General features: G+C 36.2%; 2 protein-coding genes across 5 annotated transcripts in view; one reads left to right on the forward strand and one right to left on the reverse strand.

Annotated features, from left to right (window-relative positions):
• Positions 1–27,468, forward strand: part of nlgn4xa (neuroligin 4 X-linked a) — a 172,787-nt gene that overhangs the window by 10,051 nt on the left and 135,268 nt on the right.
• Positions 49–8,776, reverse strand: LOC141385997 (uncharacterized). Its single transcript, XM_073952386.1, has 2 exons — positions 8,705–8,776; positions 49–7,992 (listed from the first exon to the last, which is right to left on the reverse strand). The coding sequence occupies exon 2, from the start codon at positions 7,746–7,748 to the stop codon at positions 1,491–1,493; it is 6,258 nt and encodes a 2,085-aa protein (XP_073808487.1). The 5' UTR covers positions 7,749–7,992; positions 8,705–8,776; the 3' UTR covers positions 49–1,490.

Genomic DNA, 27,468 nt, shown 5'->3' on the forward strand with positions numbered 1-27,468 from the left:
CTGTTTATTAGTATAAAATGCATATTAAAAGGCAGCATGAACCAGAAGTTGCAGCAGACTTTTATTTCAGCATGTTGGCATGAACTGAAACTGAAACAAAATAATGAGTAGGGGTTGAGGTTTTATTTCTCTACTCATTTACTTGCAGAATACTGGATGACCATTACAGATTCTTTAACCCTACCTCATTCTTAAACATAAGTTAAGCTATTGCAACAATTACCTCACATGCTGTTAATTAGTATTTACAATAAGAGTTTATTGAGGGGATTTTCTTAATCCAAAGTGCTACCAAGACTTTGACTGCATGAAACAAACCATTTATAACATTTTGAACATTACAAGTAGAAAATACTACTAATAAAAAATGCTAAAATATTTATGTATATAATTATATCATATGTTACGGGTCCCGGCCGCGGAACTCGTAGGCAGATTAAAGTGCCTGAATTATCAGGAGAAACAAAATCACAAGAAAACTTCAGTGTCTTTCCTCAGGAGCAGCTTAGTAGCATCTGATTATTAACAGTCATAGTATAGCAAACATATCCTCACAAATCATGTTTCATTTTATCAAACACACAGTTTTGTTCTCTTTTTTTACAACAATGAAGTCTTCAAATACTTATACACTCTGTACTCTCATTAACACATATAAATATTATACCTTCTGTATATTTATCAGTAGCACACAGATTACACTTTAAATCCTTTGTCAATCATCTATTTCATTTTTCTTTCTTTGTAAATACCTCTGTATATAATCATTTACCATAAGACTACTAAACTCACTGAACAATCATGCGTCTGTTATTTGTATCATTTAAATTGTAACAGTTACACTTGACACCAATTACCAATGTTACTCTCTACTCTCATAAACTTTATACATTAACAAATATACCACTAATATATACAAATAATAAGTCACTTTCTGTTTAATTATCACATACTGAGTATAATACATATCATTTACTGGGAAGTCAGTTATAAACTCAGCCCAACTGTCATTTTACTGGTACTTTCATCTGAATCACTCCTCTCAATTAACAACTGTAAATATGCTATTTACTTTAAAAAAAAACACATAGGAAATGTGTACTCACATGTTTTTACATGAATTATAATAAACATATTGACTTTTTTATGAAACATACCTGAATTATCAGGAGAAACAAAATCACAAGAAAACATCAGTGTCTTTCCTCAGGAGCAGCTTAGTAGCATCTGAAGTAAACACAACAAGTATCGCCATGGTAACCCACAGCGCATGCTTTCTCAACTGTTGATGTTATTTTGTTTCAAACCCAGTCATTAGTAGTGATAATAAATGACTTTTACAGTATATACATAAATAAATAGATACATTAATGACAAAACAAACATTACTACTGTGGATACACAATGGTGTATCACACACTCCCCAACAAAGAAAAGATGGCTCCTGCCAGTATAATCTCTCATCATAACACCCTTTTATCCTCAATCATTTAGTACCCTATTGTCATAGGAGCTACCCAAAATGGAAATGTGACTTGTGGCGTAAGAAAGGAATATGCTGTACTAATGCTAGGTATAAGGTAAGGTGTAGTCTGGTAGGATGGTAACCCCCAATGTGGTGTCTGATTCATCTCATAAGTCTCTAAAGTGTTTACTGTTGGGTATGACTGAATTTCTGGCTGACCTAGCATTTCATAAGTTAGTCTAGATGTGGGTGTTCTGTCACGTGTGGATCTTCGGACTTGGCTTGTTTGGTCAGTTTCCTCTGAACTCAAGGTATGTATTTTAAAAGCGTCTTGCTTAGGTGTATTATCTTTGAATGTCTGACTACATTCTTCTTCAACTTGTTCCTCTTCTTTTTCAGATTGTCCTGTCAATGTCTCTGTCCATGTCATTTGTCTTTCACAGGTAAGTTCATTTTCATTAGGAAGATTACAGGTAAGCCTTTCATTTTCTATAGGTTGTTCTCGAATCTCTGTTTGTTTTCTTAGTCTTTCTTTTTCAGGTCGTTCACAAGATTGTTGTCGCAAAGGATGACAGAAAGGTTTCTTGTTTTCTATAGGTTGTGTTCTCCAATGTGTTTTTCTTTCTCTTTCAGATTGTCGTTGTGGAGGATCACAGGTAGGTTCATGAGCTGGTTGGTTAATGATGAGTCTTTGGTTGTTCTCTTGTGTTTGTCGTGCCCTCAACCAATAATAGTTCTCATCCTGATTCTCATCACTATCAGACTCAAAGGGTGATCTTGTCTCATCATTTTGTTTTGTTCGATTTCTTTTGGTTCTCTGTTTAGATACTTCCTCTGGAATTTCTACTGGTAAGTCATTAACTTGATGAAGCAGATTCCTGTGCAAAACTCTTGATTTTGAGCCGTCTATCTCTGCAACCACTCGGTAGACTGGTCCATCATTTATTTGCTCTTTGACAATGTATACAGTTTGCTCCCAATATGATCTCAATTTTCCAGGTCCACCTCTCTCATTTAGGTTTCTCACGAGTACTCTGTCACCAGGCTGTAGGATAACTCCTCTGGACTTTTTATCATAGTACAATTTTCCTCTCGCACTTGAGTTCTTACTGTTCTCTAAAGCGATTCTGTAAGCTTCTGTCATTCGCTTTGCCCACTGTTTAGCATATCCTCTTGGATCATCACTTTTCTCTTCGTTAGTCACTTTGAACACAAGATCAATGGGTAGTCGTGGGTGTCGTCCATAGAGTAAGTAAAACGGTGAGTATCCTGTCGCTTCATGTCGTGTGCAATTGTACGCATGCACAATCTGTGGTAAATGTTCCTTCCATTTTTCCTTTTCCTTCTCTGCCAGTGTTCTCATCATCTGGAGTAGTGTTCTGTTAAACCTCTCAGCCGGATTGCCCTGTGGGTGATAGGGAGAAGTTCTTGAATGGCTCATTCCTGACAGTTGTCGCAAGGTTTTGAAGAGGTCATTTTCAAATTCTCTACCCTGATCGTGATGTAGTTTAGTTGGAAATCCAAACCGGGGAATGAAGTCGTTGAAAATTCTTTCTGCTGCTGTTCTTCCAGACTTATTTTTAGTTGCATATGCCTGAGCAAATCTTGTGAAATGATCCACCAGGACTAGTATATATTCATAACCCCCTCTGCTACGTTCCAAATGGAGATAGTCTATTGATACTAATTCAAATGGGGAGCTAGTACTTATACTACCCATTGGAGCTCTTTCGGGTATTGCTGGCCTTTTCTGTTTGATGCAAGGACACTTTCGTGTAACATATATCTCAATGTCTTTCTTCATGAATGGCCAAAAGAATCGGTCTCTTGCTAGGTTTAGGACTCTCTCTACCCCCACGTGACCCATGTCATTATGTAAGTGCTGGAATACTAACTGCTTGTATTGAGCTGGTAGAACGAATTGACGTCGTTGCTCAGTTCTCCTGTACAATAATCCATCATCCAGGTGTAGTCTTGACCATTCGTGCATAAGTTTTTTTACAGGTCCACTGGCTCTTTGCCTCATGTCATTAGTGAGACTTGCATTGGACTCTTTCATTCTAATAATCTCACCAATAGCAGAGTCCAGTCTCTGTGCCTTCCATAGTTCATTATAACTTAGCTTTCCTAAGACTTCACCCGCATCATTCTCAAGTTGTTCTTCTTGAGCCTGGTTAAGAGCAGCGACCCAAGCAACATCCTTTTGTTCAGCAGCCTTAGTGCCCTCCCATGTGGTTTTGACTATCTCACTAGATAACTCTTCTGTGCACTCTGTGATGTACTGGTCGATGCTTAGTGGGCATCGGGAAAGAATGTCTGCATCCACATTCACCTTCCCAGGTCTGTACTTAATATCAAACCGGAAATCTGACAGTTCTCCAACCCATCTATACCCCACAGCGTTAAGTTTGGCAGTACTCATTATGTAGGTCAGAGGGTTGTTGTCTGTATAAACTGTGAAGTGTGGGGCATAAAATAAATAGTCCCGAAACTTTTCACAGATTGCCCACTTAAGTGCAAGGAATTCAAGCTTCCCTGAATGGAGTCTGTAATTTCGTTCTGCCTGTGTCAATGTCCTTGATCCATATCCGATGACTCTCATTTTTCCAACTTGCCGTTGATAAAGTACCGCTCCAAGTCCCTTTTCTGAAGCATCTGTATGAAGTGTGAAAGGCAGGTCAAAATCAGGATATTCAAGGATAGGTGGAGTAGTCAAAGCTTCAACTAGTTTGCACAGTATCTTTTGATGTTCTTCCTTCCACTCAATAGGTGTTCGTGATGGTAGTTGAACATTCTTTTTTCCATCTGCCTTCGATTTTGTTTTAATAGGCTCTGTCCCGCGTTTTACTTGCAAAAGATCATATATTGGCTTGGCAATGCGAGAGAAATCCTGAACATAAGCTCTGTAATAGCTGAGAAATCCTAAAATCCTTCTGACTTCTCCTACTGTGGTAGGTTTCTTTGCTTTTAGGGCTTGTACAGCGTCCAAATTTTTAGGGTCTATTTTGACTCCTTCAGTACTGACCAGTCGTCCAACATATCTTACTTCTTTTTTGAACATTTCGCACTTGGTTGGTCTTAGCTTAACTCCATGTCTCTGTAAAGCTTGCAACACCTTCCGTAGTTCTTCCACATGTTCTTCAAAAGTTTTTGCGTAGCATAAGATATCATCGAGGTATGGGATACAACATTCATCACGTAGTGAGTCCAGCATCTCTTCCATACTTCGTTGAAAGGCAGCAGGTGCATTAGTTAAGCCAAACGGAATGCGTACCCACTCATAAAGGCCCCAAGGAGTAATGAAAGCAGTCAAATGTCGTGATCCCTCTGCAATAAAGCCTTGGTGATAAGCTTTTCCTTGATCTAAAATCGAGAACCAGCTGTACCCTCCCAACGTGTCTGTAAGGTCTTGAATGCGAGGCAAGGGATGCCTGTCAGGAACAGTTTTCTTGTTAAGTAGTCTATAATCAACACAAAGTCTAAGTGTTCCATCTTTCTTTCTGACGCAAACTACCGGTGCAGAGTAAGGGGACTTTGACTTCACAATCCAACCTCTGGCCAACAGATCTTGGATATACTCTTTAACTTCTTTATGTAGTGGCTTAGGAACTGAGGAGTATGCTCTCTGGACAGGAATGTTGTCAATCGGATTGATAGGCATCTGCAAACTTGGGACACAACCCACGTCTTCGTCATTGCGTGCAAAAGCCCCAGACTCTTCGTATAACATTCTCTTTGCTATCCTTTGTTGTTTCTCAGTTAAGTGACTTAAATCTACAGATGGGTCCCAATGATCTGGTACTGTAATATTTTTGCTGTCAGTTCTTCCTTGTATCTCTGCACTGTCAACTTTTACATGGACTGGTTCTGTTATTTGGTCGGTTTCCACAATTTTTTTAATGGGCTGTATACTACCGATTGTCATTCGTCGTGGTAATGTAATGTCATAACTGGTATGGTTTCCTATTGGAATGTTAATAAATGGCCTTTGTCTCCCACAGACTTCCAGTAATCCATCTCCAATGTCAAGTCGTTCAAGCTGTTGGTTGTCTACATTAGATTCAAACAAGATGGTAGGCTCTAACAAGTCAAAATCCACAGGTATTTGACATTTTACATGTGCCAGTTGACCCGAAGGAATAACAACATCCTGACATCCAACTTTGACTATGGTCTCAGTGTCACAAGATGGCTTTTGTGTTTGTATAAAATTTACGATTACTTCAGCCTGTTCATCTCCAATCTCCATGGCTCCCATTAGCAGAGTAGCAATTGTTGTAAGAACATTTGGACCATTTGTCTGTCCTTTGACCAACTGTTCAATGACATTAAATCCCAGGAGAGGTCGCTCAAGGGCCATTTTACCCACCAGGAAAGGAACTTGAACTGCTAACTGTGGGTCACTGTTACCAGGAAGGTTTACTGTAGCCTCAACCCACCCATCAAATGGCAATACATCTCCATTAACAGCCAAGACGTGGAGAGGTTTGGACCCCATTATGTCGCTCAGAGGTCGCAAGTGCTGATCGGGTAAGTAAGTTCTTTTCCAGGCTTGATCAATAATACTGACTTGAGCGCCTGTGTCAAGAAGGGCAGTTACAGCATAACCATTGATGTTGCACTTTAACAAACATTTGCTTCCAATTAATTCTGCTACTCTGTTCTGTGTTGAGTTTGTCTTTCTAGACATATTAGAGCAGGCTGCACTGTTTGCATTGGCTTCACAAGCTTCATTCTCTGGTTGCCTTTCTCCAGTTGATGATCTAAGCTCAGCAGACTGGTACATATTCCTGGTACCCCTTGTCCTTTTACCACAACCAATAGCCCTGTGCCCCTTTTCTCCACAGATAAAGCAATGATTGCATGAGCTGTTATTCTCCTGTATACACGTTGGGCACCCATATGGCCCTCCTCTTCTCACTGACATTGGTCTGTGTATAACATGTGAGCCAACTCCCATTTGTACAGAGCAGTGACATGGTTCTTTAGCTTGTGTCAATTTGTCGATTGTACTTTTTAAAGCTTCTACTTGAGCGCTCAGTTCTTGTATGGTCTTTGTCTTGTTTTTTTTCTGCATTTTTGAATTTGATTCACTCTCGTTGGACTCTGAGTCAATTTGTGCACTATGAGCTTGAGTATGTCTTCGTTGTATGACTTGACCTAATCGTCGTTGGCGTTCATTTTCCTCGCTTGAGATTTTTGTTACTTGTTTCAGCAGTGCTTCATCAGTTACTGTATGATCTGTGAGCAAAGGTTTCAGTTCACTTCTGATGTCATTGTACTTAGGAAGAAAGCCCTGATGAATGGTACGCAGGAACACATTCTGAACTGTTCGTGGTTCATATTCAATGTGTGTTTTGCTCTGTTTGGATGTAAAAATTACTTTTTGTTTTAGGCCAATTACACGATATAAAAACTGTTGTGGAGTTTCATGTTCTCGTTGTCTTGTACTCATTAATTCCTGAAAGAGCTCACTACTGCCTTTTTCACTTAAATGTGATTGTATGAAACTTTTTAGCTCTGGTATAGTTAGATCATCTTTATTGATGAGCATTTCCTTGAATTGTCCCGCTTTAACTATTCGCAGAACAGCCTGAATAATTTCACTCTCTGAGTAATTCATCTTGATGCCTTCATTAATTTGTTTGCATAGGTTATTATAGCCGATGTCTGAAGTACTATCACCTATCTGACCACCATGTATCTTGAACTCTTTATGTGGTAGATATGGAAAGTCTCTTGGACACATTATGCTTTCTCTCTGCTGTTGTGGTAAGTTATCAGGATAAGCAAACTGTCTTGTAGTTGGTGTCGTTTTCTGTTCTGTCTGTGTAATCTTGTACTCTGACAGCTTTTTCCCTAAATTCTCATAACTACTGAGCAGTTTCTGATATTCATTTAACTGTGAGTGTGTTATTGTGACAGTAGAATCTGTGTGTCTGTGTACAGGAGATGCCTGTGTATGTGCATCAAATCCATGTTCATTAAAAACAGATGGATCACTCGCAGTATTGTTCACACACTTCTCACTCAACTCATTAATCATGTCTCTTAATGTTAGTAATTGTGCAAATCCTTCATCTTCCAGTTTCAGTAAACTGTCACTCTGCATATAAGAAATGATGAAATTCAAACAGCTTTCCTCATCATCCTTGGCTATGGTAGGTGGAATCAAACCTGCAACCGAAGTAATGCTGTCAGCAATATACCCCAGTTCATGCACATTCAACTTGTGTAGGCTCTTCTTTATTTTCCAGACGAGTCTTTTCCTCTCGTCCGCCATCTTGTCCAGCTTCAGACTTTCTCACGACCCTCTAGTGATGCGCCGCCTTCCTCTCAGCTTGGTCCCTTTTGCCTCTCTTTGGACGTCAGCAGCTGCCTCAAGTCGCCCGCAATCCTGTCGTCGTCTCGTCACCGTGAAGTCTGGATCCCAGCACTAGCCTTACACTCTGGATATTAATCTCGGTGGAACCTCCATGAATCTGTTACGGGTCCCGGCCGCGGAACTCGTAGGCAGATTAAAGTGCCTGAATTATCAGGAGAAACAAAATCACAAGAAAACTTCAGTGTCTTTCCTCAGGAGCAGCTTAGTAGCATCTGATTATTAACAGTCATAGTATAGCAAACATATCCTCACAAATCATGTTTCATTTTATCAAACACACAGTTTTGTTCTCTTTTTTTACAACAATGAAGTCTTCAAATACTTATACACTCTGTACTCTCATTAACACATATAAATATTATACCTTCTGTATATTTATCAGTAGCACACAGATTACACTTTAAATCCTTTGTCAATCATCTATTTCATTTTTCTTTCTTTGTAAATACCTCTGTATATAATCATTTACCATAAGACTACTAAACTCACTGAACAATCATGCGTCTGTTATTTGTATCATTTAAATTGTAACAGTTACACTTGACACCAATTACCAATGTTACTCTCTACTCTCATAAACTTTATACATTAACAAATATACCACTAATATATACAAATAATAAGTCACTTTCTGTTTAATTATCACATACTGAGTATAATACATATCATTTACTGGGAAGTCAGTTATAAACTCAGCCCAACTGTCATTTTACTGGTACTTTCATCTGAATCACTCCTCTCAATTAACAACTGTAAATATGCTATTTACTTTAAAAAAAAACACATAGGAAATGTGTACTCACATGTTTTTACATGAATTATAATAAACATATTGACTTTTTTATGAAACATACCTGAATTATCAGGAGAAACAAAATCACAAGAAAACTTCAGTGTCTTTCCTCAGGAGCAGCTTAGTAGCATCTGAAGTAAACACAACAAGTATCGCCATGGTAACCCACAGCGCATGCTTTCTCAACTGTTGATGTTATTTTGTTTCAAACCCAGTCATTAGTAGTGATAATAAATGACTTTTACAGTATATACATAAATAAATAGATACATTAATGACAAAACAAACATTACTACTGTGGATACACAATGGTGTATCACACATACATTCGTTATCTTTTCAGCTTAGTCTCTTTATTAATCTGGGGTCACCACAGCGGAATGAACCGCCAACTTATCCAGCATATGTTTTATGCAGCGGAATCCCATCCAGCTGCAATCTATCACCGGGAGACATCCATGCATACTCATTGACACACATACACTACAGTCAATTTAGTTTATCCAATTAATCTGTACCGCATGTCTTTGGACTTGTGGGGGAAACCGGAGCACCCAGAGAAAACCCACAGGAACACAGGGAGAACATGCAAACTTCACACAAAAATGTCGTCTGACCCAGCCAAGGCTTAAACCAGCGACCTTCTTGCATACATGTAATTCATATTTATTTATTAATATAACAAAAGTGGCTTACAAAATGGGGTTACACATAATCTTAAAGGGCTGATATATACAGTAAATAGCCTATATTGTGTTGCAAAATGAACAATGGCATCTTTGATTTCCGGTTGTGCATTGTAGAAAATTTGCCAACACCAAATACACTTTTAAATGTTATGCATTTTATTCGACCGCACCAAATTGTTATCAGAGAGATTTTTTTCAAATGTATAAAGCATACTAAAGCAGTACTGCATCTCCAAAAAAGCATGTCTAGAAGGAGTGGAAGCAATTGACTGTGGCATTATAAAAGCTCTGCTAGTTTAGAGCTGTGTCACGCACTTTCCTTATTAGCAATTACTTCAGTGACCTCGTTTCAATTCCACAACTTTTTGATTTTCTGCTTCATTCTGACTATGACTTTAAGCACAATGAGGCACACGATTCTTTCATTAAAATATCCAAAAGCCACTAAATTAGTGTTATACTGTATATTTTGCTGTATTATTAACTTACATTATGCCAAATGTTTAGAAGAATGCTTAAATCTAAATATTTTTTTTTTTTTACTAGTAACATGGACTGTCCTGTGTCTCCATGAAAATGATGTCAAACACTTTCGCTCTCCAGTTTAGTTTTATTGAAGACACTTTTTAAATGTTGTTTGTTTTATTAAACTGCACAAAGTAGCATTGTAACAGAACCTTAAAATGTATTCAGTATGACTTCTCCAGCTGAAAGATTAAAACGTGATCTACTTTGGCATAGAATAAAGGTTACGCTGCAATTTATTTTGTATCCCCTAGTGGCAAAATCTGCATAATATGCCTTTAACATTAAAAGAACAAATTTCTGTCAGATTTTCTGAGTCAGATTGTTTGTTTTGAATATATATCCTCTAGCAGCAAAAACTTACATATTGTGCCTTTATTATATTGAGACAGTTTTTGGCATAACAAAAAAACATTTCGGTGGACCAAATGTATGTTTGTTTATTGATTCATTCATTCATTTTCTTGTCGGCTTAGTCCCTTTATTAATCCGGGGTCACCACAGCGGAATGAAACGCCAACATATCCAGCAAGTTCACACATTCACATACACACACTCATACATACACTACAGACAATTTAGCCTACCCAATTCACCTGTACCACATGTCTTTGGACTGTGGGGGAAACCGGAGCACCCGGAGGAAACCCACACGTAGGCAGGGAGAACATGCAAACTCCACACAGAAAGGCCAACTGAGCCGAGGTTTAAACCAGCGACCTTCTCGCTGTGAGGCGACAGCACTACCTACTGCGCCACAGCCTCGCCCTGTTTATTGATTCATTTAATAAAACCAGTCAAGACTTTTATTTAAATGTAGGGTATGTACGTTTGACACCCAGTGGTTAAACTAGGTATTGCACGCCTGGTTCAAAACAAGCACAAGTTGCCAGATTGACGACATCAACTGTAGTGTAGTAAGCCTAAAGGCTGATTTATTTTGTGTTCTTAATAAAGCAACGACATTCGATAGAAGGAATATTTTCCATGTTAAAAGGAATTTTTGTTCTAACCAACACCTGAAATTTATATTTTAGAAATGTCTGCTATTTTTTTTTACTTAATGCAAGCCAACCCATGTCAGCAATTCAGCATGTACATTTAATAATGTTAAAGAGATTCGCCATGTATTAATGCGATTATAAACCTTACCATTAGTGTGTGCACTATTCTGTGCTTCTAAATGGCTGTATTTAAACTTCTGTTGTGTTTTGTCCGGTGCAAACAGCCAAATTGTTATCACTGCCAATCTTGTCACGTAGAATGTTGTTAGGGCACAGTGTTATAATGTAACTTGCTCACCTAATGTTCACATTCATATTATTTCTATTATTTTCTAATTAATAACCACCTCATGTGGAACTCTGAATCTGCGTCTCTTTTTGGGGCTACTACTGTTTTATATTATGGTATTTTTTATGCTATAAGGCTCGTAGACACGGGACACTTTTGTTTGCATTTATTGTCAGCGTTTTTTAAGACGTTTTTCTAGATGCAAAAACACTCCTTGACGTTAGATGGCGCTACACAACTTTAAGCTTCTGACACCCACTTGTAACACAGAAGAAGAAAACAAAGTTGACAAGCTTGTTGTCATGGAAGGTTCAAGCAGTAGCTCTACCGGTGAAGAAATGAGTATTGTTCAGCAGAGCAATAAGAAGCTCCATGTTCATATCGGCTCTGGGGATCTTCTTCAATGTGCGCTTGCATTGACAGTTTTGTGCTTGAGCGCCTCCAAGTGCTGTGTACTGTAATAGCTCCGTGCACGTAAACAAAAGTGCCAGTCTGATTGGTGGAGAAGGTTTTGACGCAGCGGGTCAAAACCAAAAAAAAAACATGCATAAGATGTTTATTTAAAAATAACGCTTTTACATCTGGCATTTTGCACGTTACTGTGCACGATCACAGTATTTAGTCACGATTCATAAACGTCGACTGAAAACGCGAGCAAAAAATGTTTCGCTGTGCACAAGCCTTAGGACAAGACAACATTTCTGAAAGAGCTCTTCTTTTTGCTTCACGGCCTGTTTATTAACAGTTAATTGTATATGTAGTTAATTTTTAAGGTATTGCACTGCAGTACATAATATGACTTTATAGTCTATATGCGTTTTAAGCTTTTATTTTACTAGCCTGGGAGAAATATCTATATATAAAAAAAAGATTTAATGAAGACACAAATGAATTTATTCAGGAATGTGGATGAAACCTACTACAAACAAATGCATACATATTTCTAATTAAATTATAATAAACTGACTTTAAAAACAGAAGTGAACATTTGAAACATTTTAGGTTTTTTTCTTTAGTTTCAACTTTAAATTCTATTCTGAATCCCAGATTTTCAATGTCATCTCAAACTACTACACGCCACTAAATATATCTTAGAAACGTCTGATCTCCTGGGATTGTCATGCACAACAGTCTCTATAGAGTTTGAATCTAAAAAAAAAAAAAAAACATCTAATAAATAAATAAATAACGACAACAACAACATCAGATGAGCAGCAGTTTCTCGTGATGCAGGTGGAATTGCTTTGTTAATGAGAGGGTTTGAAGGAAAATGGCTGGAATAGTTCAAGCTGTCAGGAAGGTGACAATAACTAAAATAACAATGTATTACTACAGTGCTATCCCGGAAAACGTTTCTGAATCCACTTCGTGAACCTTTAAGTGTTTTTGCAGCAGCAGCAGGCAAACACAGCAGGTTTCTCCTTCAGCTGAGGCTACAGTTGGCATATGTTCACCACATTGGACATTAGATTATTGGAAAACTGTCACTTTGTTTGATGAGTCATGATTTTTTGATGCGATGCAGATGGTGGGGTCTGAATTTGCCATTAACCACATGAGTTCATGGATTCATCCCACATTTTATCAACAGTTTATGCTGCTGCTGCTGCTGAAGAAATGATGTGGAGAATATTTCTTGGCACGCATTAGGCAATTTGAGCATCATTTAAATTCCACATCCAACCTACTGTGATCTGCAAACTAGCTAAGCATGCACATCTCATTCTGGTATTAGTGTGTCCATCTCTTTTAACTCCAGCAGGATAATGTTCCATGTTTGGAATGTGTTCAGTTGTCTGCTGGGCAAGGTGTAAATGTGTAGATGCTAAATATGAAGTGAATGGATAATTCTTTAATGTCATTAAGGACAAATGGATGTTTCTATCAAATGGTTGAGTCAATCATGATGAATTTAAACAGTTTCAAGGAAACTTATACAGTACTTGCCCTAATCAGTGTTCATTGGGGTGCAGACAATTTGAGTTTGTATGAGTATTTTAATTAATAGCCTATGCAACTCTTTGTCATAGGAAATACACAACTATTACATTTCTGCAAAATTAAAACAAGCCTTAGAACAAAATAATATAGCAGGTGTATTTTGCTGCTCCTGCGTATTTTGTTAATTTCGTCAACAAAAATGAATATAATTTTTTTTTATTGCCTACAGCTTGACACTAACAGAAACTTAACTGGTCCTCTGTGGTAGTAACGTGATTGCAAACTATGAATGCACAAGTTCTGATCTGCTCGTCTAATGAATGAGCAACACATTTTTGTTCGCAAAAAATGTAGAGACTAAAATGTCAAAAAGAAAACCAACATAATTTTTGTTATAATTCTCTGCATTGCACTGTTTATTGATTAGATGAGTGGATCAGAGTGTGCACATTCAGTCACTTTAATGGGTCAGCAGACCTATAAAGTTTCTGTTAGTGTCAAGCTGTCTTTGTTACCAATCATATATACAATAGTGTATTGGACACTATTATATTTAAATAATAGTAAATTTAAAACACTCAGGACCCTATCATGTATGGAGCAACGTAAATGTTGTTTGCTAGTTTCAGCTTGACGCAAGTGCCGATTTGACATTTTGCACCACGCTGTTTAAATAGCAAATGCATTTGTGCTCATGTGTGCACCCATAGACGTTCTCTTCTATAAAAGGAGGTGTGTTAAGGTGCATTGCTGGTGCTTTGCTATTTTAAAGATCTAAAATATACTGCACAATAGACCAGCTGAGAGCAGGTCTAAAGTCCAACGCAGAGCGCATTAGTTGTGCACCTTGCTTACTCATTGCTTAATACACTCAGGATGTAGAGCAATACACAAATATCTTTACAAATGAAATTGTTTTCATTTTTCACATGTCTTTGGACTGTGGGGGAAAATGGAGCACCTGAAGGAAAACCATGAAAACACAGGGAGAACATGCAAACTTGAACCAGCGACCTTCTTGCTGTAAGGCGATTGTGCTACCCACTGCGCCACCGTCATGGCCATATACATATATTTTATTTAAAAATTTAGATTTGGTTTGAAAATTATCAAATGTATAAAATCACAGAGTTGTAAAAATATTTCCTGTTTACTTGCAAAACACATTTTGTGGACATGTGTATATGTTTCATTATAGAAATGTGGTGCCTGTCAATGAATTTGGTGAGCGGGGAAAACTGCACTCCTACATCACGGTGCGATGGACCTCAAAATCACTGGGATTTGGGTCCTATTTTATTAATTCATTTTTCATTCATTTTTTTTTTTTGGCATAGTCCCTTTATTAATCTGGGGTCACCACAGCGGAATCAACTGCCAACTTATCCAACACATTTCATGCAGCGGATGCCCTTCCAGCTGCAACACATCACTGGGAAACAACTACTCACACTCATTCACACACACACTCATACACTACCGACAATTTAGCTCACCTAATTCACCTGTACCACATGTCTTTGGATTGTGGGGGAAACCGGAGCACCGGGAGGAAACCCACGCGAACGCAGGGAGAACATGCAAACTTCACAGAGAAACGCCAACTGACCCGGCTGAGGCTCAAACCAGTGACCCAGCAACCTTCTTGCTGTGAGGTGACAGCACTACCTACTGCGCCACTGCGTCGCTATGGTCGCCATGGTGCTTTAACATCAGGATATTTAAAAAAGAGACTTGGTTTTCTATAACTCAAACATGACAGTGGACACTATACATAAACACAGTTCTGTCCAAACAGCTTACAAAAGTTGATTTTCACCGTAGGTGCCCTTTAATGTTACTTAAGAAATATTTAAGTGAACTTACTATATATATATATATATATATATATATATATATATATATATATATATATATATATATATATATATATATATATATATATTTATATATATTTATTTATTTATTTATTTATTTTCACATTGATGCATTCTGTACTTGATCTTATCACATTGTGAGAGAAACCTTTGTCTTTCCGGTGGGGAAAAAAAATGTGTGTGTATATATATATATATATATATATATATATATATATATATATATATATATATATATATATATATATATATATTAATGAGTAATGAGATAATTTGTCACATCTGAAATCACCTCATTGAAGTATAGCCTACATGTAACACAGTCACATATGATCATCTCTCATTTTGAGTCCATGCTGTGGCTCTTAATTTGTGTCTGTCAGTCATCTATGAATAATTGGGCATTTCTTTTGGTTAATGTGTTTTGTGTGAAACCTTTATTTGAGCAGTGGGGATAGTATCGACTACCGGGTAATGAGATGTCCTTTGAAGCTCAGCCAAAAAAAGTGTTCAAAGCTAGCGTAACTTCATATTCTTCTGGTTGAATTATTAATGGATATAATGTAATGAGCTCCTGAACTAAGGGATTAATAAATGTGCTTCGTACATGCTAAAAATACAGATTCGACCTGTGCTGGGGAAAAAGAGAAAGTAGACGATTACACTACATAGGGGTGAATAGATTTTTTTTTATGTGTCAAACATGGGCATATGGGATGAAGGGGATTCATGTGAATTTGCATGTCATGATTATATTGGTGTCAACTTTTCTACAGTCCTCCACCTTCTATTTTATTAATAGGTTCATTAGTTGTGGAAAGTTATGTAGTATGAATGACAAGCTTTTTGTATTAAAAATCATGCTGGATTTAAAACCACCGACCAGCCAAAAACATAAATACTACTAAAGTGATAATTCCAATTGGCCACACTTTATTTTGATGGTCTGTTGAATGTAAGTTACAACTTATTCTCCTTAGATTATAAGACTGTCAAGTTGGGGTTAGAGTTAGGTTGTATAAATTGACATGTACTTACAAAGTTTCTTACAGTCAGTACAATGTCTGTTAAAGGAGCAGCATCAACTGATATTAAGCAGACAGTCTACAACTCATATAGACCATCAAAATAAAGTGTTACCTTTGACTTGACTATTTTTCTATGTTTTTGGTTGGTCAGTTATTTCACTATTTTACACAATATAATGCAATAATCTGCATAAGAGTATAATATTTAAATTAATTAATGCATAATTGTATAATATCACTGCACCATGTTTTAATATATTTATTTTAAATTTGCAATGAGCATTCAAAGACAATTGACATTCTTATTAAGTTCTTTTTACACACCTCATTTTAGATGCATTTTCCATTTTCCTACGTTAGCTTAATTTTAGCTTCCTTGTGACATGATCTGTGATATTAGACAAACAAACAAAACAGATTTACAGTTAGGAAATGGAGTGTTGGTTTGTGTGGAATCTTGCATCTGATTAAGGCCACTTGTAAATAATTTACCTCTGAATGATATTCTTCTCAATCTTGAAAATAATAATAAAAAAAGACTAGTTGGCTGATGTGATACAGTGTGCTGTAAAATAATTTAGCCTAACATTCTTATGCAGTACAATGTTTTTGCTTTAATCATTGGAATGAATTTAGAGCAGAACATGTCATTGGTCAAAAAAGCTGGGCTTAAGGCAAGAAAAAAAATGTGGTCATGGTTTATTTATTTGTTCATTTTAAGTAAATCTTGTGCACAATTCATTAATCCTTCATACAGATTTACTGAAGCCCGGCTCACACTGTGTGGTTTTTAATAATCCTTTACGATTGTAGGTTGTCAGAGTGTATAAACGTGATCCCCATGTCACACAGTAAGATCTCAGTATTCATAATATCAGACTAAATGTCAATGAAAGAATAGCACACACAGACACATGTTATACATCATCAATCCATGACACGTTTAGTAACCCACATTCTGAAATGATATCTTACAGCAAACGAAAAAATCTGTCGTGTTACTTTTACTAATAACATTGCCTTATGATGAAAAAAAATAAAAGAAAATAAGAAAAGTTTGGACATTTCCCTTAAGTGGTTTGAAGATGATGCAAATTTTATCATGATCAGTGCTCATACTTGTTCTAGATTTGACACCCTAAATGTCCCTGAAATCGCATGGTGGGTGCAATTTACTGATTCTCTTGTTTTAAGCAATTCATTCATTTATTCATTTTCTTTTCGGCTTAGTCCCTTTACTAATCCGGGTTCGCCACAGCAGAATGAACCGCCAACTTATCCAGCACATTTGTACGCAGCGGATGCCCATCCAGCCGCAACCCATCTCTGGGAAACAACCACACACACTCATTCACACACATACACTACGGACAATTTAGCTTACCCAATTCACCTGTACCACATGCCTTTGGACTGGAACCAGAACACCCGGAGGAAACCCACGCGAACGCAGGGAGAACATGCAAACTGCACACAGAAATGCCAACTGTCTCCAGGCGAGGCTCGAACCAGTGACCTTCTTGCTGTGAGGTGACTGCACTACCTGCTTCGCCACTGTGTCATGGTTTTAAGCAATTCAAATGAAATAATAAAATCCTTAAACAAAAATAGTGTTTCAGGCTTTTAATGTGAATAAAAGGCACTTTGTTTAACGGTACAGTTATATTTTGATCAAAAGTTAGGTAGGAGCAGAGATTACGTCTAATTGAATGCAAATCTGTAATTTTATGCAAAACACAACACCCATGAATCGGTTTAGTGCAGCTAAAGCACTCTGTTTTCTAGGGCCCGTTTAGACTGACATATTTTTGTTTATCTGATCATATATGAATGATTCTGAAAGTTGGTCTATACAAGGACTGACATGTTTTGATCTTGTGCTCTTTCTACCGCTTCAACAGCAGTTAGAAATCTATTTGACTGGGTAGTTTTTGTAGAGCCACAAAATACCAGCTTCTGCCTGACTGCTGACTTACGATTCCATCAGAAATCATACATTTGGTTTGAAGATCAAAACATGCATATAAAATGTTCTCAGACCAGTTTTGTGGCTGTTAAAGCAGAAATAAAAAATTGTTGCTTTTTGGATAGTTTTTTTTTTTTTTAAATTCCTTTTCATGTTCATATGGAAATTGTAGACATTTGGTTTATAATTCAATTTCATAGATGTTAACAAATGACCAACTTTCAGTTCAGTTGAATCCCATGAGAGTTTTTTTTATGATGAAAGAGTGATCAAAATGACTAAACTGTAAATAATAGTTTACTGATTCAGCATTGTTTATTAATTGATGAGAAAGCGTTTGTTGACAGAATGCACTTTAGTTCATTTGCAGTTTAAGAAATTAGTTTAAAGACACATCTAGCAAATGAGCGATGCAGATGTTGTCACTTGACTGTATTTTGGTTTGTTTCAGCTGGTTTAGACTAAACCAATTAGTGTGGTGTGAAAAAAGTAAACAAAATAGCTGAAAAAAGCTACAGTGTATAATTTTTCACCCCTGGTTTATACCACAGAAACCGAACTACAGATTTGAAAGTGACCTAAAACACCAATAAAATGCAGAAACTGACCAATAAATAAAATAAGAAATGGTAATTAAAAATAAAATACTTCAAATAATAATAATAATAATAATAATAATAATAATAATGGGCAACGCAGTGGCGCAGTAGGTAGTGCTGTCACCTCACAGCAAGAAGGTCGCTGGTTCATGTTTCAGCTGGGTCAGTTGCCGTTTCTGTGTGGAGTTTGAATGTTTCCTCCGGGTGATCCAGTTTCCCCCACTGTCCAAAGACATGCGGTACAGGTGAATTGGGTATGCTAAATTGTCCGTGTATGAGTGTAAAAGTGTGAATGAGTATGTGTGTGGATGTATCCCAGTGATGGGTTGCAGCTGGAAGGACATCCGCTGCGTAAAAACGTGCTGGATAAGTTGGTGGTTCATTCCGCTGTGGCGACCCCAGATTAATAAAGGGACTAAGCTGAAAAGAAAATGAATAAATAATAATAAACTACAAAAATAATTCCAGGTGTAAACAGGGCTTTTGGGTGTCAACAAAGTAGGTGCATTGCTTTGCCCATTTTCACTGACTCTGATGTACTGTACTAAGCTTAATACTTTACATCAATAAAACAAAATATGGGCATCACGGTGGCGCAGTGGGTAGCACAATCACATTACAGAAAGAAGTTTGCTGGTTCAAGCCCTGGCTGGGTCAGTTGGCATTTCTTTGTGGAGTTTGCATGTTCTTCCTGTGTTCGTGTGGGTTTCCTTCGAGTGCTCCAGTTTGCATTCAGCTGTAGTGTATGATTAGTGCATGATTAGTCTAGTGTAAATTGGCTGTAGTGTATGAGTATGAATACAAGATTGTATGGGTATTTCCCAGTGATGTGTTGCAGTTGGAAGGGCATCTGCTGCGTAAAACATGTGCTGGATAAGTTGGCGATTCATTCCGCTGTGGCAACCCCTCATTAATAAAGGGACTAAAAAGAAAAGAAAATGAATGAATGAAAGCAAAATATTATTCATGAGCCTTTAGCTGTAGCTCGATCATAATGTAAAAAACTGTTGGGTTCCACACAATTGATTTGTGTCATGGCCAAATGAAGGAATTAAGTTAACTTATTAGCTTTAGCAAAATTAAATATATTGAACATAAAAACAGTTAAGTTGTTCCACAAAACTCAATAATTGTTTTATTTTAGCTCATAAAATGTAATTTGAACAAACAGCAAATTTGGTGTATTTAATTTAATTCTACATCAAATGTGATATTTTTCAGCATACGATCATGGTTTAAGATAACTTCATACAGACATTCATATTGGGAGCAAATGCATTTCTAAGGATCCTTAATTGTGTTATTGCTTAATCAGTATAATTTTTTTTTTAACCTTTGATTCATATCAGATTAATAAGTTGAGTTGCAGGGCAGTACTACAGGTGTAGTCCTTGGACTTGCTTTATTAAAAATCTAAGAGTTATCATACATTTATGCGGAAATTATAAACAAACGAGAGTCATTTATCTTGTTCAATATGCAAGAGATAGATATATCAAAGGAGACATATGTCACCCAATTTAGTGATCAGTCATTGTGTTTTCTAATGATTAATCATTAGATTTTAACCTTTCATGGACTAAAATCCTATGTATTTGTTAACGGCCTTGCCACAGTCCTTTTCACTTAGACTTAGACTTTTTAGTTTTGTAGCAAAAAGAAACTGCTATTACAATGATACTTTAGTCTATGCTACGCAGCCAGAAGATTATAATACTGATAATGTCTTTATGTAGATGCTGTAAGACTTTTTTATAAATATATATATATATATATATATATATATATATATATATATATATATATATATATATATATATATATATATATATATATATATATATATATATATCCTGAATATTTGATATGTGTTTTGCCTTAGAATTTAAAATGTAATACATTATTTTTCACTTCTTGAATGAAATGAAATCAATATTTAGCTGGATTTAGGAGAACTTAATTTGAAATTGAGTCAAAAAGTGCAAAACACAATGCATTCTAATTTGTAACAGTGCATATTAAGCACAAACATCTCTTTAACACCCTTCAGGGGTATGAAGAATTACACATACAAATAAATGTATATTATATATGTGTGTGTGTGTTTGGAATAACAGATACAATAATGACAAGGGAATAACAGATACAAGTCCTGGTCAGTGGCCAAAGGGATTTTGAGCCCTTCTTACAGAATAGTGGCCAGGTCACTTCGTGCTGCTGTTGGAGGAAAACACTTCCTGACTCGCTCTGAAACACCCCATAGTGGTTCAATAATATTTAAATCTGGTGACTGTGCAGGCCCTGAGATATGTTCACCTTCACTTTCATGTTCATCAAACCACTCTGTCACCAGCCTTGCTGTGTGTTTTGGTGCATTATCCTCCAGATACATGGCACTGTCTTCAGGATGCAATGTTTGAACCATTGGGTGCATATGGTTCTCAAAAATGGTTCAGTATACCTTGACAGTAACGTGCCAAACAAGCACAATAGGGGCTATATATAGAATTTGTAGTTTCACATCTGTATAATTTCTATAAGGTACAGTATACAGTATGTTTTAATTAAGCATTGCATACTGCCATATTCACTGAGTTTACGTTCAGAGTTAGTTGTTGTGACTTAAACTGTAAATTATGACAGTTAGAATGCTTATTTAATGTTTAGTTTTTTTTGTCTTTAACAATCATAATGTAAAATAATTGCTTTGACATTTTAATATGCTGTTCAGCTTTTAGAACAAGAGCCCGACAATAACCATAGTAACAGACTCAGTGTATGTAGCAGAGTTTGCTCTTGTTTTAATGTGCATAAAAACTTCAGTAAGTAGTTACTTTTGTTCAAATCCATGTTGCCAGTTCATATTATAGTTTGCTAAGAAGAAAACATTAGGGTAGGATGAAAGTGAATTTTCAACACATGTATAGATATACATTATCCCTTACATATTTTAGCCTGAATACTTTGACCATGATGGGTCAAACTGCACCCCCAATTTTACAGATGTTAATGTAATTGAAATTACATTTACTGATGTAAATTATGTACACCTACTTATATTAACCCATTTTCAATGGCCATCTGTTGAACTTGGCACAGATGCCTCTGAGCTCATATGTTAGTCTGGAATTCACTTTTGTGACTGGGGATGCATAAAGCTGCACCGTGGCTGAGCTTTTTATAATACAAGCCTTTTTAGGAGGGTGGTACAAAAGAAGTCATTACTCAGAAAGAACCATGTAAAAGGATCTCTGGAGTTTGCCAGAATTCATAACAGTGATGCAGTGGTGTGATGGGAGAGATTTAGAGTCCCGGACAGAGCTGTTTAGCTGGAAGTCAAATAGATCTGTGAGGTACAAACCTAACAATACACCATATAGAGCACATCATTTCGACAATGAAGTATAGCGGTGGAGGCTTCAGGCTGTAGGGCTACTTTTCATCAGGAGGAACAAAACATCTCATTATAGCAAGGAAAAATGGAAGGTATAATGTAGAGAAATAATGCCAGAAAATAGCATTCCATTTGATATAAAACTGAATCTTGGTTGTTCATCTTTTGAACACAACTATGATTCTAATACCATGTTAGATAAAAAAATTTTTTTTTTCTCCTCAGAGATTGTCTTTCATGCAATGTGGATGCAACTTGAATGCAAAGTTTCAAATATTGAAATACACGATAAATTAAGTTACTGTCAGTAACTCCAGTCTTACTACCATGCACAAACCTATGTATTACAAATCTTTATGTAATCTATAGTCTACACTGTGAACTTTGAATCCTTCGACTCTTCCTCAAGAAAGATGCTGTTTTCGGCACTGTAGAAGTAAATCCAGTTTGTATAAACTCCTTAATGATGACTTAAGTACACTCACACCTAGAACAATAACTATAAATATAAATATATCAATAAATGTATTGCTTCCATACCAACTACAATCTAAAAAAAAAAATCTGTAAAATAAAAAATCTATTACACAGACTTTTTATAAAAAACAGAAAACGACTGTTAATTGACCACATTAAAATAAATAAATAAATAAATAAATAAATCGTTTTTTTGACAGTAATACTTCTGTAAAATCATTCTTCTTATTTGAGGGTTTTTATACTAAAAACAGTTATTTTCTGTGTTTTTTAGGGTATACCAACAGTGAAAAAAGTGGATATTTACTGCATTTCTTTTCTTAATTTATTTAAGAGAGGCTGTAGTAGGCTCTAGCTTAAAGAGTCAAAAAACACCTGATTTGATATCGTACTGACAATCTTTGTTACAGTTTTTCTTAAATTTAAGAGTGTTTTTTTTCTATTCAGAACAATGATATAAATATACACAGGACACACATATACGCACATACATATATTCATACATGTTCTCCTCTCCAAGTGTATTTTACTAAATTATTGATCAAATATCACTGGGAAAGTATTTTATTATAACATCGATGCAGTACTTTTATTCCAAATAATTCTTTAATCCTCTTATTTTATAATCTTCTTAATCTTTTCCTCAATTTTTTTTATTCCAGACCAACCTTAGCTTTGTATAAATGCAATTATTCAGAACAGCAGTGTCCAGAAACCCCAGGAATCTCCTGAAAAAAATATCTTAGAAAGCATTGGTTTTTAATTTAATTGTGCTTGAAAAACGAATATTGATTACAATATTTTTGAAGCACATTTAAGACTTTCTAATAGCTGCATTTTGCTACATTCTAACAGTGATCTAACAATTGTAATCTTTCTATCTCTCTATAACTACACTTTGTAAATGCAGTAAATTGTAATTTAGAAATAGAAAAGTGTTCTGGAAAAGTAACATTTTAACTCTAATTGTCTATCCTGCCTTAGAAAATACTATGTTTCTGTGTGACAGTGCTTGATGCACATTTTCACTTTTTACTGTCACATGGGACAGTTTAATATGTCAGGGGTGTTTCAGAAGTGTACTAAGAGAAAAAAAAAAAAGATTCAGAAGCCCATATTTAGTAATATTGTTGTTTTTAAATTCATATTTTAGTAGCAATATCAATGTATAAATACCATACAAGTAACTTGGAGGTTTAGTATCAATGCAGTCTATTACTATAGAGTTGAAGGGCAGTGAACATAACAGCATCTTCAGATCCAAAGTTTATTTTACTTTAACAACAACAAAAAAGTCAAAATCATCTGCAGTTTATCATTGCTCATGACAAAGTGCTTTTTTATGCATTAAAAATAGATATGAATAAATGACATTTTATTTTAAAGACTCTGGTGCATTTATGCTGAAACACTTACAAAAAAGCAAACACTCATAAATGCCACTTCACAGTTTGAACTGTCTTGTCAGAGCAAAGACTGGAAGCGACTTCTCATAAAGGACACAGAGTCTGATGCATGGTTATAAGAGACAGATGCACGGAATTACGTCATCTTTTTCTACATCACTTCCTGAGATTTTGACACACTGTATATTTAAAACCCAGAGCATGAAAATAGTTTAACAAAGTGCAGAAAAATGTTGTGTCACAGTTTAAAGTGCCCATTACATAACTTTTGTTTAATGGGTATCTTGTTTTATTTAGATTGTTTTACATGCATCTGAGGTAAAGAAAAAAATAATAATAGTGATAAATAATTAGGCAATGTAATGGCGCAGTAGGTAGTGCTGTCGCCTCACAGCAAGAAGGTCGCTGGTTCGAACCTTGGTTCAGTTGGCATTTCTGTGTGGAGTTAGCATGTTCTCCCTGCATTTGCGTAGGTTTCCCTCGGGGTGCTCCGGTTTCCCCGACAGTCCAAAGACATGCGGTTCAGGTGAACTGGGTAGGCTAAATTGTGTGTGTGTGTGTGTGTGTGTGTGTGTGTGTGGATGTTTCCCAGAGATGAAAACGTACAGGATAAGTTGGTGGTTCATTCCACTGTGGCAACACAGGATTAAGTAAGCCGACAAGAAACTGAATGAATTAATAAACAAATAATAATAAAAACTTAAAATAAATGAATGAATGAACAAATGAATGAATGAATGATTATATATGCTTTAGAGAGGTATACATTACATACAAAGAGTAGATCAAAAAAGTATTGATGAATATGATGTTTATAGATAAAATTGTAATGTTTTTGGCAAAAGAAAAATCTATCATTTGTATTGTGTATTTGTGGCTATTCCTAAATGATAATAAAATAAAATGAAATATACCTGTGAATGTTTCTGCTGAACTTATAAATGCAATGGCAAATTTAAGTCAATCAGTGCTGACAACAGTTTGAGTGTGTGCACATGTGGTGTTTAAATTCTGCCATCTTGCCAAATCACTCATTATAGCAAACTGCAAAAATGATGTAAGAGATTCATTTCACAGCTTCTGTGATTAAATTGTGAGTTTTTGTGAAAACACAAACAATGTGCAATACATATTATGTCTGTATAAATGTTTTTTTTCCCCTCTTTTTTACGTAATAATGACATTTTGTTCTTGCCGCTGAAAACCATAGCTGACATTAAGCAAATGTGTTATTGATTCAGTACTCCAGAAATTCTGAATTTATTGATGTTTTTAGGAGACAGTGATTTTATGTGTTGTCCATTGTGGATAAAAAGGAAACTCTAATGCCTTTTGTGTACTTAAATGCCCTTTTGCACTGTGTTTTGTAATTTGGTAAATGCACAATATTGGTGAATTGGTACAGTATTTCAGCAGTAAATCTACTACTACTACTATACTCTCTCTCTTTCTCTCTTTCTCTCTCTCTCTCTCTCTCTCTCTCTCGTTTAAGACTTGACATTTACTGTTAATGTCATCATTCATAGAGAAATGAAGAGTGAAAATCTAGACTAGCAGACTAGCAAGGCAGTTGATCATTGGACAATTATCTTTGATGTCAAGCAATCATGTTCTTAAAGTCAGCTTTACATATAAAATGTTTCAAGTTATTGTATGAATGTATGTGTATGTATGTATGTATGTATGTATGTATGTATGTATGTATGTATGTATGTATGCGTGTGTGTGTGTGTGTGTGTGTGTGTGTGCACCTTTTTATTTATTTATTTATTCATGTATTTATTTTAATAATAATACATCTTATAAAAGAAAGGAGTTTGGTCATTAGGTGGTGCATTATGGAAAACATGTTACTCTGAAAAGAAGACATAATTATGTGTAAATAAAATAAGAATATAATTATTCATAAACTGTTCCAATTATTACTTTTTGGCAAAGTTATTTCACACTTTTGTTTTGCAGACCAACCTCATATTCCCTGTTGTACAGTTCTTATGACCCAGCATGGTGGGTGTGTTGTTCACACTTCAGTGATTTACATGCTACTTTCTTTTGTTTATGCAGTTTGACATCCCACAAATCCTCTGTAAATTGATGAAATATTGGAACCTGCATGATCTCTCTGTGTGAGCCAATGTTAACACGCAGTGCTGTATATATAATGAGCCAAGGTCATAAAAAATAGCATTCTGATGCTTATTTTGCATTCCTGTGCTTTTTTTGTAGATTTTTGAAAGTTTTTGCTCAGAAATTTCTAGTGAAGTTAATAATTATTACAAAAAGATATAAAGTAATACATTGAATCTTTCTTTCTTTCTTTCTTTCTTTCTTTCTTTCTTTCTTTCTTTCTTTCTTTCTTTCTTTCTTTCTTTCTTTCTTTCTTTCTTTCTTTCTTTCTTTCTTTCTTTCTGTGACTCTCTCCTGTGTGTGTGTGTGTGTGTGTGTGTGTGTGTGTGTGTGTGTGTGTGTGTGGTATTAATACTTTTATCTTCTCTCTCATTTTCACACTTAAATGCATATTATTCAAACCCCTTCAAAATAACTACAAATACAGCCAATAATAGCTGAACCCCTGGCAACAAAAGTGAGTACACCCCTAAGTAATTTTTTTTTCTTTTTTCTCTTTTAATTTTTTCTTTCCCTGTGTCATGTAACTCATAAGTGTTACACTGTCTCGGGTATCCACAGATAGCAGGTGAGTGAAATTTGGTATAAAAGCTCTTCCACTCTCTCAACCGGGCCACTGAAAGTTCAACACTGCACCTCATGGCAAACAACTCTCAGAAGACCTGGAAAACAAATTGTTGCCTTACATAAACATGGCCTAGGCTATAAGAAGATAGCCAACACTCTGAAACTGTGCTGCAGCACAGTGTCTCAGACCATTCAGTGCTTTAAGAGGACAGGTTCTTCCCAGAACAGGCCTCGTCATGGTCAGCCAAAGAAGCTGAGTGCACGTTCTCAGCATCACATGCAAAGATTGTCTTTGAAAAACAGACAAATGAGTGCTTCCAGCATTGCTGCAGAGATTGAAAATATGGGAGGTCAGCCAGTCAGTGGTCAGATCGTACGCCGCACACTGCATCAAGTTAGTCTGCATGATTGTGGTCCTAAAAGGAAACCTCTTCTAAAGATGATGCAAGAAAGCTTGCAAACTATATGCTGCAGACATGCAAACTAAGTACCAGGATTACTGGAACCATGTCCTGTGGTCTCAGACCAAGATAAACCCATTTGGTTCAGATGGTGTCAAGTCTGTTTGGCAGCAACCAGGTGGGGAGTACAAAGACAAGTTCATTGAGGGAAACATGAATTTTAACATGTACTGTGACATACTGAAGCAGTTCTCTCAGGAAACTGGACTGCAGAGCATTGTTCCAGTATGATAATGACCCCAAACACACCTCCAGGATGACCACTGCCTTGCTAAAGAGGCTAAGGGTAAAGGTGATGGACTGACCAAGCATGTCTCCAGACATAAACCCGATAGAACACCTCTGGGGCATTCTGAAAAGGAAGGTGGTGGAGCACAAGGTGTAAAATGTCCACCACCTCCATGATGTTGTGATGGAGGAGTGGAAGATAATTTCAGTGGCAACCTGTGAAGCTCTGGTCAACTCCATGCCCCAA

This window comes from Danio rerio, chromosome 1 (genome assembly GCF_049306965.1).
Source record: "Danio rerio strain Tuebingen ecotype United States chromosome 1, GRCz12tu, whole genome shotgun sequence".
NCBI lineage: Eukaryota > Metazoa > Chordata > Actinopteri > Cypriniformes > Danionidae > Danio > Danio rerio.